General features: G+C 41.0%; 1 protein-coding gene across 1 annotated transcript in view; it reads right to left on the bottom strand.

Moving 5' to 3' along the window:
• Positions 1-17,060, bottom strand: part of ANTXR2 (ANTXR cell adhesion molecule 2) — a 159,403-nt gene that overhangs the window by 127,398 nt on the left and 14,945 nt on the right. The window contains exons 4-7 of the mRNA XM_089526263.1: positions 13,164-13,245; positions 12,415-12,522; positions 12,228-12,296; positions 9,457-9,537 (exon numbers count right to left, since the gene is read on the bottom strand). Coding sequence (XP_089382389.1) covers positions 9,457-9,537; positions 12,228-12,296; positions 12,415-12,522; positions 13,164-13,245 — 340 coding nt within the window. The remainder of the gene's footprint in view (positions 1-9,456; positions 9,538-12,227; positions 12,297-12,414; positions 12,523-13,163; positions 13,246-17,060) is intronic.

Raw genomic sequence — 17,060 nt, 5'->3', positions numbered from 1 at the left:
TAAGCACCAATGAATTCACATTCCTTTACTCCTCTCCCATCTTACAGATGGAGTTGGAGAGTCCACCACCCACTGAGGCAGTCCATTCCACCTCCAAATATCTCTTACAGTGAAGAAATTCTTCCTAATGTTTAGGTGGAATCTCTTTCCTTGTGATTCGAATTCATGTTCTAGTCTCTGGAACAGCAGAAAAGAACGTTGCTCAATCTTCTACATAATATGCCTTCAGATACAGTATTTAAATGTGGCTATATCAGTCTTCTCTTCTCCAGGCAAAATGTAAACATGTATGATTACCACAACCATGCCAAGTTTTAGACTATTATTATTATTATTATTATTATTATCATTATCATTTCTTACCTGCCTCTCCCCATGGATCAAGGCAGGGAACAGCAACAATTAACAAACAACATCAGTTAAAAGACATCAATTAAAACACACATAAATTTACAAGGGCAAATAAGATGTATACATATTAAAACAATCCACATTTAAAATTCACAATTTAAAAGTCATCTGGATAAGCCTGTTGGAAGAGATTGGTCTTTAATGCACTTTTAAATACAGACACTGTATTCAGCCATCAACTCTCTTCCAGCAGGTCATTCCATAGTCTTTATTTGACTGAGTGATTTACATTCCATCTTTCATCTAATACTAGGACTCACAAGCAAGGTCCCACATCACAATCATCTTGAGCCATGTGGGTGTCATTCTTCTGGTATTGCCATCTACACTGAAGCATGATGTATGCAAACTCATGACAGGGGTGCATCTAACAGTTCTGAAGTGCCTGTCACACAACCCATGGGCCACATGCTATCCCCACCTGAAGCTTCTGTAGCTACACCACAATCCACAGGAGGAAAAAATGCAATTTCACTTAAAGCCAAAGACTTTTGGAAACAATTTTGCTTAGAAACAAGATGCACATTCACATGACTTATTTTAAAGTGAAACTAGAGTAAAGATCTAGAGCCCCTCGTCAACAGTATTTATGTAGAAGTGTATACACCAAGGAGAAGAAGGCAAGACTTGCCAAGGTTACAGTGCATTCAACACCTTGGCTAACCTAAGCCTAAGAAATTCCCTATTGCAAATCTTCTTGACATGCACATAGGTAAACACGTCACACATTTTGTAGAAAATATTTGGCTTTTCCCAGTTGTGTTCAAGAGGAAATAGCAGTCCAGGACATTAATCCCAGTTCTTCCCCCATTCAGAAATAAATCCAACTAAAATTTCATATCTGAAGGACAAGAATTTCTAAATAAAACAGAAAACATTGCAAAACATGTGCAAAGCAGCCAGCCAGTGTAAGTTACATTTGCTCCTATTCACAATAAACAAACAAACAAACAAACAAACAAATAAATAAATATGCACAGCTACATTTTTTAAAGAACAAATTGCTTGCTTCCTTCCTTTGTCCAAGCAACCCAGGGAGGCCTACGTGGTTTCTTTACCACTATTTAGTACTTTCAATCAACCAGTAAGTTAGGCCAGTTGCTAATAGTTAGTGTTGAATTGGAATTTGTAAGCTCTAGGTTGTTGTCCCTGCTGAGCCATGGAATTCACTGAGTGATTATGGGCTAGTTATCCTGTCTGAGCCTGCTCTACCTTATAGGGTTGTTGGAATGATAAAGTGGGGATGAGGAGAAGCACAAATGATCTCACTGGAGCAAAAGTGGGACATATGTAGTAAATAATATCAAACAAATAAATCTCACAAGGTTTGTGGCAGAACATGGATTTGGACCACACTCATCCAAGGGGCTAAGTCCAGTCCTCCACTTCACCCAACTGGGTGAGATCATTCCAATGAAGCCTAAACATGGAAATTAATTAATAACCACTGTATCTCATTCTCCTACTGAAAGGATAGGTCAGAAAATGGCCATAAGTCCTAAACACAGTAGAGCTGTGTGGATGAGAGAATGCTGTAAAGTTGCTACTGATTTCAAAACAGGTAGGTTAAACATGTACAGTACAAAACCGTCTGAGCCATGCTCCAAAACATCTTGACATATTCTGCTACTACTACAGCCAGGACATAAAGAATGGGTAAAACAAACATAGTTTGTGCTTGTTCCTTATTGGTGAGAGTTTGTTTGCATGTCATAGTCTTCTGTTGTTCATTTGCTACAGCTGCATGTCTTTGTAAGAATTCTATATAAAGTTAGGTTAATTACTTGTTCAGTGTGAAACCCACAGAGTTTACCTGGCACTGTCTCATTAAATAAAACCCAATTTATGTACCTTAAAGAGTTAAAAAAATCTTTCACAACTTTGTCCTCACAACTATGGCGTGAGGTAGGGTAAGCACATGGCACGTTATAAGCACACTTCTCTTCAGGCTTTAGGCTGCCCAACACTGCTCAAAAGGGTCAGTTTATCAGAACAGAATTTAGCAATTCAACTCAAACAGCCTTTTTGCAAGGAATTAATATCTGCACTGAAATACTGTGGAGGAGAGGAAGGAAAACATATCCACTCATGAGCCCTGCATTTTTACATTGGCAGAGCATTTATTTTCTATTGCCAGAGCACTTACTCATGAATCCATACTTCCAGATAATGATCAGCCACACTAGATCAGTAAACCATTACTGATTGGATAACTTAAGTCGCCTTCAGCATTTCTTCTTGCGCCATTCGGCTTTCTACTCAGATTATTTATTCTGACAAGTCAGTGTTCATTTAAATTCTTTGTAAAGTTGGGAAACGTTAACAGTACCAGAAAAGCTTGCAAAAGTTCACTGGCAGAGTTGTAGCAGCAGAGGATTATACATCCATTTTATACACTGTTCAACTATTTCATATAATTATTCTTTTTCAGCAGCCAGATCTTGACTTCTGTGCAGGTCTCCTTTATCTTTTGACAACTGGATGGCTGCTGACATGAGTTTTTCAAGAGACTGGTGATGAAGGTTGGGGGTGTGTGTGTAAAGGATATATTGTTAAAGTGCTTTTTAATTGAATGGTGATTTAATATTATAATTTCTTTAATTGTGATTTCACAATATACCTATACAATAATGTTTGGGATTTTTTTAAACATAAATACGTATTTTTAGCTGTGTACAGTGGATCCTTGTTATACGCTGGGGTTTGGTTCCAAGATCCCCCATGGATTACAAAACCCGTGGATGCTCAAGTCCCATTAAATATAATGACATAGCAAAATGGTGTCCCTTATAAAAAATGGAAAATCAAGGTTTGATACTTGAAATTTATACTTTTTTTGAACATTTTCAAACTGTGGATGCTTGAATCCGTGTATAAAAAATCCGTGAATAAGAAGGACCGACTGTACTTGTTTTAATCTTGTTTTGAACTGCCTTGAATTTTAGTTCTGCAAGGAAGATGGGATACAATATAAGATAAATGAATGAATAAATGCAGATCTTGGAGGAGTTACTGTTTTAGACTACAACTCCCCAAATCCCCAAATAGCCTGGCTAGTGGCTGAAGGATTCTTGGAGCTGCCCAAAATCTAAGATTTCCAAGTTCTGTGCAAAATACTGTTATATCTACCATGAGGTAATCTCTATTAGAACTAACATGGAGGAAGAGTGAAACTGGATATTCAGTAGAATCACAGAATCAAGAGACCATAAAAGCCCCTAGTGCAGCCCCCTGCCATGCAAGAATACACAATCAAAGTAGCCAATTTTAGAACCAATGTGGTGCCATGGAGACCAGGGTTTGAATAGGTACTCAGCCATGGAACCCCTCAGTGAGCTAAGGCAAGTCACACTCACTCATGTATGTTTAAAGGGAAATAGTGGCAAACCCTGAATAAATCTTGACAAGAAAGGGTTGAAAGCACACAAGAAGTACATCTCATTTGAACCTATAAGGTACATTGGCAACTTTTATACACGTGAGCACATTTTCAGAATCTCAAATCACTGCAACACATTAAGATTCATTCAACAAGTCAAATACACAGAAGGGCATAAGTGGAGGACAAGGATCTGTTACCTCATTTCTAAAAACTTACTGGGCCATTTGAGCTCAAAAGCAAGACAATACCATTCCAAGAAAATTCTAATCAAACAAAAGCACTAACAGCTTGGTCAGCATACTCATATTACTTTTCTTGAGAAAAGGCATGGGACACTTTGGGGAAAAGAGTAACTAGATGACTCAGTCCACTAGGCAGCACTATAAGTGGAACCAGGATGCTGGCCCAACTGCACATGCAGACAGCCTATTTCCATGGGGCCTGTGTTCATAAAATCCCACATGCACTGGCCAAATTCAAGCTGTTGGCTTTGAGATCTTCATCAAGGTATTCAGCCATACGATTTTGGCTTACGGACATACAGTACAATGTGATTTCATTCACCCTGGCTATCTCTGTGTGAACAGCCTAAGAAGGTAAATAATAGATGAGATGACAGCTCTGTTTTGTCCTATCTTGACTCAGGACTCTTAAAGAATGCAGCTCCAAAGCTCTGGCACTTTACAGGAAGGACAGGCTCATCTGATGTAAGTGGAGCCACATCAAACTATGGCTGCATCTGTGCTGCAGAAATAATCCAAGTTAACACCCTTTAACTGTCATGGCTCAATGCTATGGAATTCTGGAAATTGCAGTTTGTTGTGGCACCAGAAGTTCTATATCAGAGAAGGCTAAATGTCTCACAAAACTACAGTTCTCAGAGTTCCACAGCATTGAACCATGGCAATTAAAGTGGTGTCAAGCCAGATAATTTCTGCAGTGCACATGCAGCCTATGTGGCACCTGTCAGGACCTTAGACAGATCACTCTGTCTGGTGTTGATTAAAGTGTCACCCAAAAAGAGTTCTTCCAGTAACAGCAGTGTGGACTTGTTGAGCATAGGTAGGACCTATGTGGGCCTGCAGGTGCTGCTCAACTGTAACTATCAGTATTCCTCAATATTTTCTGAGGGGCTTCACAGTTTCCACTTGTGCTTTAAACACAGCCAGATAGCCAGGATCTGGTTTTTAATTCCACCAGTTGTGAGGACTGCATCAGGGAGGTATACTCCAAGCTTGATAAAGTCACAAACTCTGGTCACAAAAGTCCTGGAGAAGAGGATGATTGACCCCAAGTGATAATGTCTCTTTTCCCATCTTGAATCATCCTTAGAGGAAGAGAACACGTAAGAGTGCACATATAAAGATGGACTGGAACTTTCATTTATCATTTGAGCTAGGCAAAAAAAAAATCTTTATGCTAACATGCATTTCTGAAAAATAGAAATTGCTGTGAGAATGTGAGGGAAGATCACAGAAATTGGATTGAGGTTGTTGAGGTTAACCTCAGCAAATGTTTGCACGAATACACTCCTAGGCATTAAGATCTCATCATCAACAGACACTGATGATGATGCAGGCCTAATATCATACCACCAGCTCTGGGATAGTTGCCCCCAGCAAGCAAGGCAATGTAAAACAAAATCTGTCCAACCAAACTTGATCTGTGCTCCAACAATGACTATCGCTTTCCCCATGGGTATCAAGCATCCAATGGACATCAGATATCTTGTGAGAGGCCAGGCAGAATAGGTTAACCAATTATCTCAAGACAAGGCAATGCACATATTCATGTGTTTGTTTATAAAGGATCCAATAACACTTCATTAAAAAGAGGCAACATTCAATAACCACTAACAAACATCATTTTTAATTTACAGGATTTACCAAATATACCACTTTAATGTGGAAAGTACTTAACAGCAACAACAACATCTTTTTACCCACCTCTACCCAAGACTGTAATTCTGACAACAATAACAACTCTGTGAGTCCTGAGGCCTAGATACCCTAAAGGTACTAGACTGTCAGAATGCGAGACCAGAACCCTGGACAATCAACCAGTCAGCTTGATTAGGAATCAACAGCACTTTATTGATAGTTCCAGAACCAGCAATTCCACATCATTCAGCTTCTTAGCTGAGACTGACCCCTCCCAGCAAAAGCAATAGCTAAATCCCCAATGCTAGTCTACTCCTCCCCCAGCCAAAAGCCCGCACAGGAAAAATCCCCACCTCTTTCTCACCGTTACTCATCCCCCACCATTCCCCTCTCAGCTTCTATCCCCCTATGCTAAAGACTGCATTCCAAGCCGCTGAAGGAAAGGAAACACAGATCCAATCTGATCCTGGAAGCTAAGTATAGCCAACTCTGGTTAATATTTGGATGGGTATTCACCAATGAATATCACGTGTCATAGACTATAGTTCAGAGGAAGGAACTGGCAAAACCATCTCTGCATATTCCTTGCCTAAGCAAACCCTATGAAATTCATGAGGTCACCATAAGTAGATAGGCAACTTGAAGGCACATACACACGAGGGGAGTCCCTACTATTGTGCCCCATGCTAAAGATAGGGATACTGAGGCTTAGGGAGAGAAAGAGAGAGTAAGAGAGAGAATGGCTTTCCCTCAGTGCATTCACAGCAGAAGACACATGCAGACTGAGACACTGCACCAAGTACAGCAACAACTACTGACTCACATTTGGGTCTAACAAGCATTTATTTTTCATGGACAGGCTGGATAATCTGGTGTGAACTGTCAGAGATATCTCTTTAAAGTAAACTGTACTGAGCAGGAATCCCCATTGGCTAGCAAAAGCAAACTACCTTATACAGAATACAGCAAAGCTGGGGAACCTGTGGCTCTCCAGATGTTACAGGATTGCATAACCCCACCAGGACTAGAAAGCACACCCAACTACTGATGGATTCTGGGTGATTCCCCACTTCTCTGTTCCTGAAATGTATATTAAGTACATTGATAACTTGCTCCCTTTGCTTCGGTTTATATGCATTGCAGAATTCTGTTTTTGTTAGCACAAATCTAATACACAAACATGTAACATTCAGATCGTCAATGATCTCATCACAGATATTGTTTAAGCAAAGGAACATTCAATATTCCAACACAAAGAACCTTAAAACATTTGTTGAACTTGTCATTTTTTGGCCTAAGTTTTTTTTATCAAGCCAAAAAAGTAGAGCCTAACCTTTAATTTCAAGAATTAAACACTGACAACACCATTTTCCCTCCAAATTAGACTACCCATAATAAACCACATTATGCAACACTCTTCATATGGAAATTCCATCTCCCTTTATATTTACACTTAACATTACAAGTTATCTCAAATTCTTATTGAATTAATTCCCCTCCTCTCCCCTTCCCCATATCCTTCAGCTTGCATTTGATCAAATGCACATTCATTTTGACCATGCTGTCAGCCCACTGGAAGTGTGGAACAGTTCCAAGAAGTAGTACCACACGATGAGTACAGTTTTTCCAACTGAAAAACAAGACCTTTTAGTGAAGACTGATGTGATTCAATATAAACTGAAAGCATAGTAAGAAGTACACAATCAGTTCCTTGCACAGCTTTGCCCTGCAGCAAATCTCAGCAGCATGACATGAGAAACCCCTTCTTTCTCACTCTTGACTTGAGCAAGCATAAATTCCCTTAACACATCAGAAGTCAGTACTTGAAAGGATTCCACCTGCGGGTTTAACATGGATCTCAGCAGGAATTGTTACCCCTGCAGCTATACTGGACAACATACAGCTGTATGCATCATGTGGCCCCATGACTTTTTTTTGCAGGCTTCAGCCCAATTGCAAATCTTAGCTTTGCCCTGTTAGAGAGGGGGGAATAGCAAAATAGCAATAGCAGCTACATTCCTTTACCACTTCATACTGAACTAAACATTCTATAAGCAGTTTACAACGTGTACACTAATTGCCCCCAACAAGCTGGGCACTCATTTTAGCAAACTCAGAAGGATGCCAGGCTGAGTTGACCTTGGAGCCCCTGGCTGGAATCAAATTCACAACCTTGTGGCTGTGAGTGAGTGGCTGCATTACTAGCATTTAACCAGGACTCTCTAGCAAAATGTGCTTTGCCCCACTCCCCGATCTTGGAAGTCTCTAGGCGCAATGATTTTGCATGTTTACAAAAACTCAAATCCTCAACATCAAAGCCATAAATAGGCTTCTGTGTATGTTTTGCATTTATTTACTTTGTCTATTTTCAGTCCTAGCAAAGCTAACAGAGTAGCGTGGATGAAGTGCAGCCTTTGGGCCACATGCAGCCTTTGGACCTAGCATATGTAGCCTGGGAGCATCAGTATGGAGGTGTGGGGGGGGGGGGGAGTTTCAGGTCAGATCAAGTGACATCCTAATCGGGGACTAACACTACTGCTTCCCAAACATCTGCCTTTTGGCAGAAAAGGGCTGCAGCATTCGCCTGCATCCCTTTAAAGTGCTGAAAGGATAGTGTAAGTAGGGCAAGGCTCAGTGGGAGGAGAAAGGAGAGGCCCCAAGTTTTAAAAAATTAAATTAAAATATATATTTTTTTAATTTTTTATTCTTTTATCTTACCAAATTTTTATTTTAGAGACATGAAACTATGTATATGTAAATACATTTAGGTTGGGTATATGATATTGTAATTTAAATGTATAATTTTAATTTTGCTAGTTGTTTACACCATTACATTCAGTGGTATACGCGAACTACAATTTATGAGTAACATTAGTACAAGAAAGATTACTAAGGATTCTGTATGGTGTGGTATGGGAGTAAGTCAATGGGTGGTGATACCCTGAGTTACAGCACCCTGTAACGCCAACCCTAGTGATGCCACTGATGTAGCCCACAAACTCCTCCCAACAGTCTACCAAAACCCTCTGAATCCTTCCCCCCCCCCACACACACACACACTATTACTATTTCCACTGTGATTTTTGGAGAAAAATTGCCCAAAAGTCCCACCTTAAGCCCTCCGAAATGCATAAAAAACAATCCACCCTCCTCTGCCCCACAAAGGATCCACTCATCCCCAAAAATGCTTCTTTTCCTTCTGTTTCCCTTTCAAAATGATAACAGGAAACAAGTGATGTGATGTCACTTCTAATCACCATTTCAAAAAGAAACCAAGGGAAAAGAAAATATATTTTTGTGGGTTTTTCAGGCTATGTTGCCATGTTCTATAAGAGTTTAAACTCTTATAGAACATGGCCACATAGCCTGAAAAACCCACAAAAAAACTATGGATGCTGGCCATGAAAGCCTTCGACTTCACATTGAAAAGAAGATATCTTGGGACATTTGGTGGGGGGAGCTGGAAGGAAGGCTAGAGGATGGAAAATTGGGCCCTGGTCCCCATGTTAGTTGTGCACCCATTCCATAAGAAAATCATGGAGGCCATAACCCTGACCCTTAAAAATTACCCATTCCTACCGTAGAGGCCTGACTACCCCTTGTAAGCACTTTTAGCCCACCTAACATGCAACAGTACATTCTTTAGGAATGAAACCCTCTGGCTACAGAAAGCCTTGGCAGCTTGTCATCAGCATAAAAAGGGAAGCCACAGAAGTAGAAATAAAGGAACAAACAAACTCAGAGCTTGAAAGTTCAGTATGTTGTGCTTTCCAGAATACTTACAGAATTAATTATCCCTCGAAGAGCCTTGAATCCTTCCTTGACTGGGAAAACTTGCTCACTTGAATCAGCTATACTTTCAAGCTAGGGAAGTAAACAAACACATCTGGCAAAGCAATACAGAATATCCAACTAGTCTTGGTGCATTTACACACACACGCACACACACACACACACACACACAGAGAGAGAGAGAGAGAGAGAGAGAGAGAGAGAGAGAGAGAGAGAGAGAGAGAGAGTCCACCTACTGCAGGGATCAGAATTTGCAAGTTATTTTTTTGGACTACAATCCCAGAAACCTCCCACCCACCAGCCAACAGAGGTCCAGTACACACTGCAGACATCATCTAGTTTAAGACCGCTTTTACTGACCTGGCTCAGAGATAGGATATCCTAGGAATTGTAGTTTATTTTGGTAGAATAGCTCTCTGACAAGGAAGGCTAAACGTCTCTCAAAACTACATTCCCAGAATTCCATGGCACTGAAGCAGAGCAGTCTAAAGCTAGATTGTTTCTGCAGTGTGTTTTGGTTTGGACCACAAACATTGGAAAAATCCAGGAGTGGCAGTCCAAAAAAGAAATTTTTTCTGAGTTCTGACAGGATTTCAGAGCAAAGAAATGTACAACATAGAACCACACAAGCAGATAGAGCCTCACTTTCTACCATCATTGCAGCTGTTTTCACAGCACACCAGGCTGCTCAAAAACAGCACAAGCACCACTGAAGTGGTGTTTCCTACTTCCTAACCCAATAATTTTGCTATATTCATGTCCCATTAGAATCCCACCTACATGGACAGAGAAGGAGAGAGTGCTTTACTTCAGGCTCTAGGAAGCTGCTAGAGCCAAAAGTAAAAAAAAGACAATATTCGATTAGGTTGACCTAATCTGACTCACTTTAGGGGAGATTCAAGCATAGGACACACATCACACTGAATGCAATGCATAGCAGGCAGTGATGTCACCATTTTAATTAATTTAATTAATTACCAGCGTAGAGGAGGCTGATTCTTAAAAGGAAAGAAGAGAAAAAGGAGGGGAGGCTTATGTTCTTACTCCTCCACAACCCAAATTGACATAAATCACTGTACATCAATGAAAACTTTTCCTAAACTTCTTAGCTTTAGATGGGTGTGGGGGATGATTTCATTCTGGCCATGGGTGGCAAGTGAAGAAATAAAAACCTCCCTTCCTCATATAGTGCATTCTCAGTATGAAAGAAAGAAACAGCTTTTTCCCTGTCCTGTCAACAAAAGAAAAACAAAGATGTAGCAAAGGTTGCAAAGCTCTGAGATGACAGAATGGTTTAACCACTTCATCCTGCAGCTGAAACCTCATGTGGTACAAACTGACCACAGCAAGAAACAGGTTGTTGTAGAAATGAAGAAGGAAAAGTGCAGCCTGTGGGCAATATGCAACCTCTGAACCCGACCTCAAAGCCACCTGGCAGTCCACCAAAGCTCCCTCCCACTTTTTATTCAATGTGATTTTGATTTTCCACCTGAAAACCAATAGTGACCACAGGCAGATTCAGCAGTGTTCTTCTGCACAAGCAAAAGCCCTCAAATCCTAAAAACGCCACATATGTGCAGAATTCCCCTGCAAAAAATGTTTTAAAAGACCTTCTTGGAGTCAGTTTTCAAGCAGAACTGAAAACCAGAAGTGACAAAATTTTACTTCCAGTGTGCCACCATTTGCTGTTATGCCCCATAAAGGAGGAAACTGACCACACTCACCATGCAGTTTCCCACCCCATCCTAGAACTTTATTCTCTCTGAAGGGCAGAAGGGTTATTGTTTGCAGTGGGGGCTTCTTTATTATATTTAGTCTGATGAGCATCCAAGTTGCACCAGAAAGGATAACCTCTACATGTAGCCCAAAGTGGTACATGCAGGTTTGTTGCTCAAAATTTGATGCCTCATTCCAATTTGATTGTCAGGTGTGGGCAACTCTGTGGAGACCAATTTTTCACTCTCAGACCCCTTACAGGCAGCATTCCCACACACACACACAGACAGCAAGCCCAAATACCTCGATTTTCCTCTGCTGTTCCTCTCAAAATGGTAACAGAAAGTGACATCACATCATTTGGAGTACAAGGTTCTGTGATAGTTGTGGTGATGATGGGAGTGGGTTAATTTCACAGGTTTTCATGCATTTCAGGGCTTTTCTGTATGATTTGAGGGGCAGTTATACCAAAACTTTTTAAAACTGGGCGGTTGGAAGACTAGTGGAAGAATTAATGGGCCAAAAATCCGAGGTCTAAACACCACAAGCAGTCCATGGGTCACATTTTGCCCACCCCAGAGTATGTACAGAACAGAGTCTGGAGACATTATTTTGGAGACTCAGGGGCTGTGCAGACCGGTGATAAAGGCTGGCCTGGGGGCAGAGCCAGGGCATGGTGTCCACAGAATGCACACTTCAACGCCATACCCGGGGTGGCTGCATGCTACATGCCACACCACACAGCAAGCAGTGTCATGGCACTCCTCTGGCGCTGTGTCTAGATTATGCTGTGCTAAAGAAGCCCCGAAAAGCCTTGATGCCAGCAGCCTATAGTGCCCTTTCCACAGCACAGAAAGGCAAGATTGGGGCTGCGGCATGCAATTGCCACAGCCCCAATCTGGCACTGAGAGAGTTGACTGTAGGCCGCCCCTTAGGGGCAGTGTGTACAAACACTGAGAGTCCTAGAAGCCACTACTTATAACTAGCAGCAATTGCCAATTGCTGATATTGTACAATATAAATACCCACAGAAGGATTCCTCTTACCTGTTCTTGGTTAAAATTGAGAACACCAACACAGTAGACTCTCGCTCCCAGACTTCTGGCTATATCTGCCTATCCCAGAGAGGGAATGAGAAAGTAAGAAAAATATAATGTATGCAACTGTTGGATTATAAGAGATAGGTGCAACAGTTGAACTTAATGGGGGCCATGATCACAATTCAGCGCTTACTTGTTTTTCAGAATACTGCGGTATGAAGCCTTCCAACTTCCCGTCTGTTAGAGCAATGATGATGCTATTTGACCTTGAGCCTCCTGCTGCCTCAATTTGTTTATTTGCCTGAAAAACCAAGAAAATGTTCTACCACAATTGTCTTGGCAAGGGGGCACAGCATGGAAAAGTTACTTATTTAGAATAGAACTGCCCAAATTCCCAAGCAAGGTGATTCTGGGAGCTGTTCTCCAGAAAATAACTTCTAAACTCTAGACCATAGAGAAGGAAAACAGGGGAGAAATACTCCACATACGAGAACTACAGGTTGAGTCTCCCTTATCCAAAACACTCAGGATGAAAAGTGTTTGGATTTTGGATTTTTTTCTGACTGTAGAATACTGTACTTGCATTTACATAATGAGATATCTTGGAGAATGGATCCAAGTTTAAGCATGAAATTCATTTATGTTTCATATGCCACTTATACTCAAAGTGGTTGTTTTTCATTTTTGGTATGAGGCAAAAGCAGGAAGCCTCTGAATTGATTCATAACCATGATAGGAACAGGAAAATTTAACCCTTTGCTCCCACCACAGTTTCACTTGTGATTAGTTCTCTGACACCTGCTTCTCCTTTTTAAAAGGAAAAAAAGTCACCAAAGAACAAAAACAAATAATGTCACAACTTAACCAAGAGAGTGAGGTACCTTGGACAGTAACAAATTCTGCAGCTGGTTTAATAAAAACAGGGTGGGGGAACAAACATACTTCTTTTATTCCTTCATGCATGTATGTTTCACCTCCTGGCTTTACTTTACGTAATTCTTCCAGGCCTCTCTCAATTTCTCCCCTGAGAACAAGAAAGCAAAACAAAAGTGACTGAACAGACTGAAAAACAGCAATGTTTCATTTGTACACTATTTGGAGTTCTGAGAATCATAGGCCCGGGACTGATGGTCCAGAAGCACCGTGCCGCTGCCGATTCTAGGGTTAGGAACCATGCACCAACCGCACAGTCCTTAACCCTAGCACGGCACAGTAGCGGCATCATGCTGGCATCCCGACCACACAGGCGCCACCATCTTAGCGTAAGTGATGCGCAGCATATACACATTGCAATGCATTGCTTATGTCATGAGTGCGCCATTCGTGACATCTGCCCAGCAACCGAAAAAGAACCCGTTTTTTCTGGGTTCTTTTTACTCTGGAAGGTCACTGCTCGGTTTGGCAGCTTTGGCATCCCTCCAAAGGGAAACAGGCTGCCGCCAGCCCACCCTTTTGGGGCAGCCTTTCCCAGACCATAGAATCTTAGGAGATTATTACACGGAGGCTTACCATCGCTAAAATGTGGCTAAATCATCCAAAAACACAACAGTATGATCACCAGTCACACTTGTTTCCCATAATTATATCGTCAGGGAGGCATCCTGTTGCTCTCTTGTCATCAAAGCATTCTTCTAGCAGCCATTTTTCCATTAACGGGAACTTCTGTTATTGGAGAAATGGTTGCTGCATGAACGCTTTGATGACAGGAATGCAGTGGGATGCCTTCCTGACAATTTAATCACGGGAAACAAATGCAACTGGCATTCACACCATCGCAGTTTTCAGATGATTTAACCATGTTTTAGCATCGGTAAGCCTCTGTATGATACTCTCCATAGAGTTTGGAAAAGGTCATCCAGTTTAGTCCCCTGACATGTGGAATGACACAATCAAAGCACTCCCAGCTGATGGCCATCCAACCTCTGTTTAAAAACCTCCAAAGAAGGAAAGACTAGCACACCTTGAGGCTCTTTGGAGCTATTGGAACAGCTCTTATTGTCAGGAACAGCTCTTATTGTCAGATATGTAGGTAGAATTTCTTTTCCTGTTGGCTCTATATCCTAGTGTTTGGAGCAGCAGAAAAGAAGCTTGATCCATGCTCAACATGAGACCTCTTCAAATATTTAAAAATGGCTATCATGTCAACCCTTAACCTTCTCTTCTCCAGGCTAAACATACCCATCTCCATAAGCCACTTCTCACAGAGCATGGTTTCTGGACCTTTCACTGTTTTGGTTGCTCTCCTCTGGATATGTTTCAGCTTGTTAATACCCTTCTTGGACTGTGGTCCCCAGAACAGGACACCATGTTCCAGGTGAGGTCTGACCAAAGCTGAATAGAGTGGTACTATTCCTTCCCTCAATCTAGACACTACACTCCTATTGATGGATCATATTGGCTTTTAAAGCTAAGGCATCAGACTGGGATGTCCGCCAGTCTTTCATTGGCCTGAGTGTTGCCTCCACCTGAACAACTCAGAATTCTGCTTTGTTGGATGTATCTGATTCCTAATATATCCTCCTCCTGCGTTTTTCCCATGTACTGTGGAGATTTAGATTGGCCTCCACAGCCCAAATCAACCACTGAAAAGTGGCTTTTCCACTATTCTTTAGTGGTGGCTTCCATGTCAATGGGGCAAGGAACGCACTCTCAATTTTCTTAGCACTCTGAAGTGCTGAATCTCGTCCGTTTGGGCTAAACCACAGAGTCGATTTACCACTAAGATGGGGGGGGGGGGGGGAGGAGAGATTTAAAAAAACTTGAAAAAATATATTTTAATATTTTATATATATTTTCCAATATCAAGAAACCCTGATAAGAAGAATCTTGGACTGACAAGAATTTTTAGTTTGAGATTTATTCTGTGCAAAATTTGTGCATAGTTCGACTTCACATTGTGCATGGTTACTTTCTTTAGAAAACAGTATTTTCTCCATACGAAACAAGTGTTTTGTTTCTGCACTGCAAACAGTATTTTATACATAAATATTATTTTCTCTACAGAAAATACTGCTTTATATGCAGAAAATGCTGCAACTGGGGCTTTTTTGTTCAAACTTGCACAAAGGGTGGGTTTGCATTGAAAGCAACATATAAAAATTATTTTATATGAACAAAATGTTGTCATTGGGGATTCATTCTATGCAAAATTTGCATGTGGTTAGTTGGCATAGAAAATAGCTTTTTCTGCACAGAAAATAACATTTCTGCATAGAAATATTATTTTCTGGATAGCAAATGCTCTTTTCTGAGCAAAACAACCATGTGTGAATCTGCACTCATTAAGTCCCAAAATATAAATAGAGTTCAAAAACTGTGTGGAACTGAAGAATTACATCCCTATTCCTCACTCCATTGACCTCGATGCCACCAGCCACTATTGTGCCAAACAGAAATCTCTCCTCCAGCCATGAATGTGTTCATCACATAGATAGATGGGAAACCATTATATAAAATGGCCCTACAAATCCAGACCATGAAATTCTAAATATACTTCCCACAAACTGGGGGAAGGGATATTTGATACAAAAGAATACTTTTCAGAAATGTATAGTTTTCACTTTTATTGCCAGCACAAAACATTTTGTTCTGAAACGTCTATATTTTTCATCTGCCACAACAACCCCCCCCCCCCCAAAACCTGCCACCATCCCCAACCAATTTAAAAGGTAAACTAGAAAAGCTTGCATAAAGCAATTTATATCCGTACTGGCAGTCCGGGTTGCAACGGAAGACATGCTGTGCACTATAGATGGCAGCTGAGCAAGTTACGTAAAGTCAATGCAATCTGTTTAATCCAAAATATTTTACACTCGTTGTCTATTGAAAACAACTTGAAACTGATTATGTATGAATGCAGATTACAAAGCAGACACTTTGTGCTTGCCAGGAATGAGTGGCAGCATGTCCACAGGCTCCGCCAGTTCTGCTGCCAAGAAACAAACGACAAATCGAGTTCCAGTTTTCTGAAACAGATTTCGCGGCGCAAAAAATAGCTCTCGTACAATCAGTTCAGTTTTATTTATCCAGCATATAAGCGAGACCTCCCAGCAATCTCTGACACCTACAGACCAATTTCAACTGATGGTCCCAATGAATAGGAAGGAAGGAGTGAGGAGAAAAGAATTCACTGTGCAGCAAAAGAGGGCAGGTTACCATCTGCCCACTAATATTCTCTAACATGACAAAATAGAGAATGGAAGGCTTTGGCCCAAGTGAGGTGGAAGAAGGGGGAGGAGAGACACTCAACATCAAAGCCCACACAACCTCAATGAGTGGGGTTTCATCACCAACCCAGCAACACAAAAGATCCTCCCATGTGATCAGTTTTTTCTTTAGTCTTGCAGTTGCTTCTTGTCTACTAATTGCAAAAACAATTTCTGCATTGGCTTTTCAGCTTGATCCTAAAATGGGTTCTTATGGGTTCTAAGAATCTGAGTGTATTTCTGCTTTGTGAGTTTTAGCATTGTTGCTGTTAACTGCCTTCAAGTCAACTTTGAGTTATGGTGAGCCCATGAACTGGAATTCTCCAAGTCACCCTATCCGCAGGTCTTGTAGATTCTTGACCATGTCTTCTCTGATTGAATCTACCAATCTGACATGTGGTCTTCCTATTTTCTTATTGCTCTCAACTTTACCAAACATTCTTGTCTTTTCTAATGAGTCCATTCTTCTCATGATATGGCCAAAATATGACAATCTTAGTTTAGTCATCCTTGGCTCTAGAGAGAGTTTGGGCCTGATTTTCTCTATGACCCATACAATGGTCTCTTTACCAACATACATCTCAAATGAGTTGATTCTTTTTTCCTAACAGCCTTCTTCACTGTCCAGCTCTCA

The sequence above is a fragment of the Sceloporus occidentalis genome, unplaced genomic scaffold (assembly GCF_023333645.1).
Source record: "Sceloporus occidentalis isolate IW3139 unplaced genomic scaffold, rSceOcc1.0.p SCAF_5, whole genome shotgun sequence".
Classification (NCBI taxonomy): domain Eukaryota; kingdom Metazoa; phylum Chordata; class Lepidosauria; order Squamata; family Phrynosomatidae; genus Sceloporus; species Sceloporus occidentalis.
Note: the sequence above shows the minus strand (reverse complement) of the source record. Positions and strands in the feature narration are given on the sequence as shown.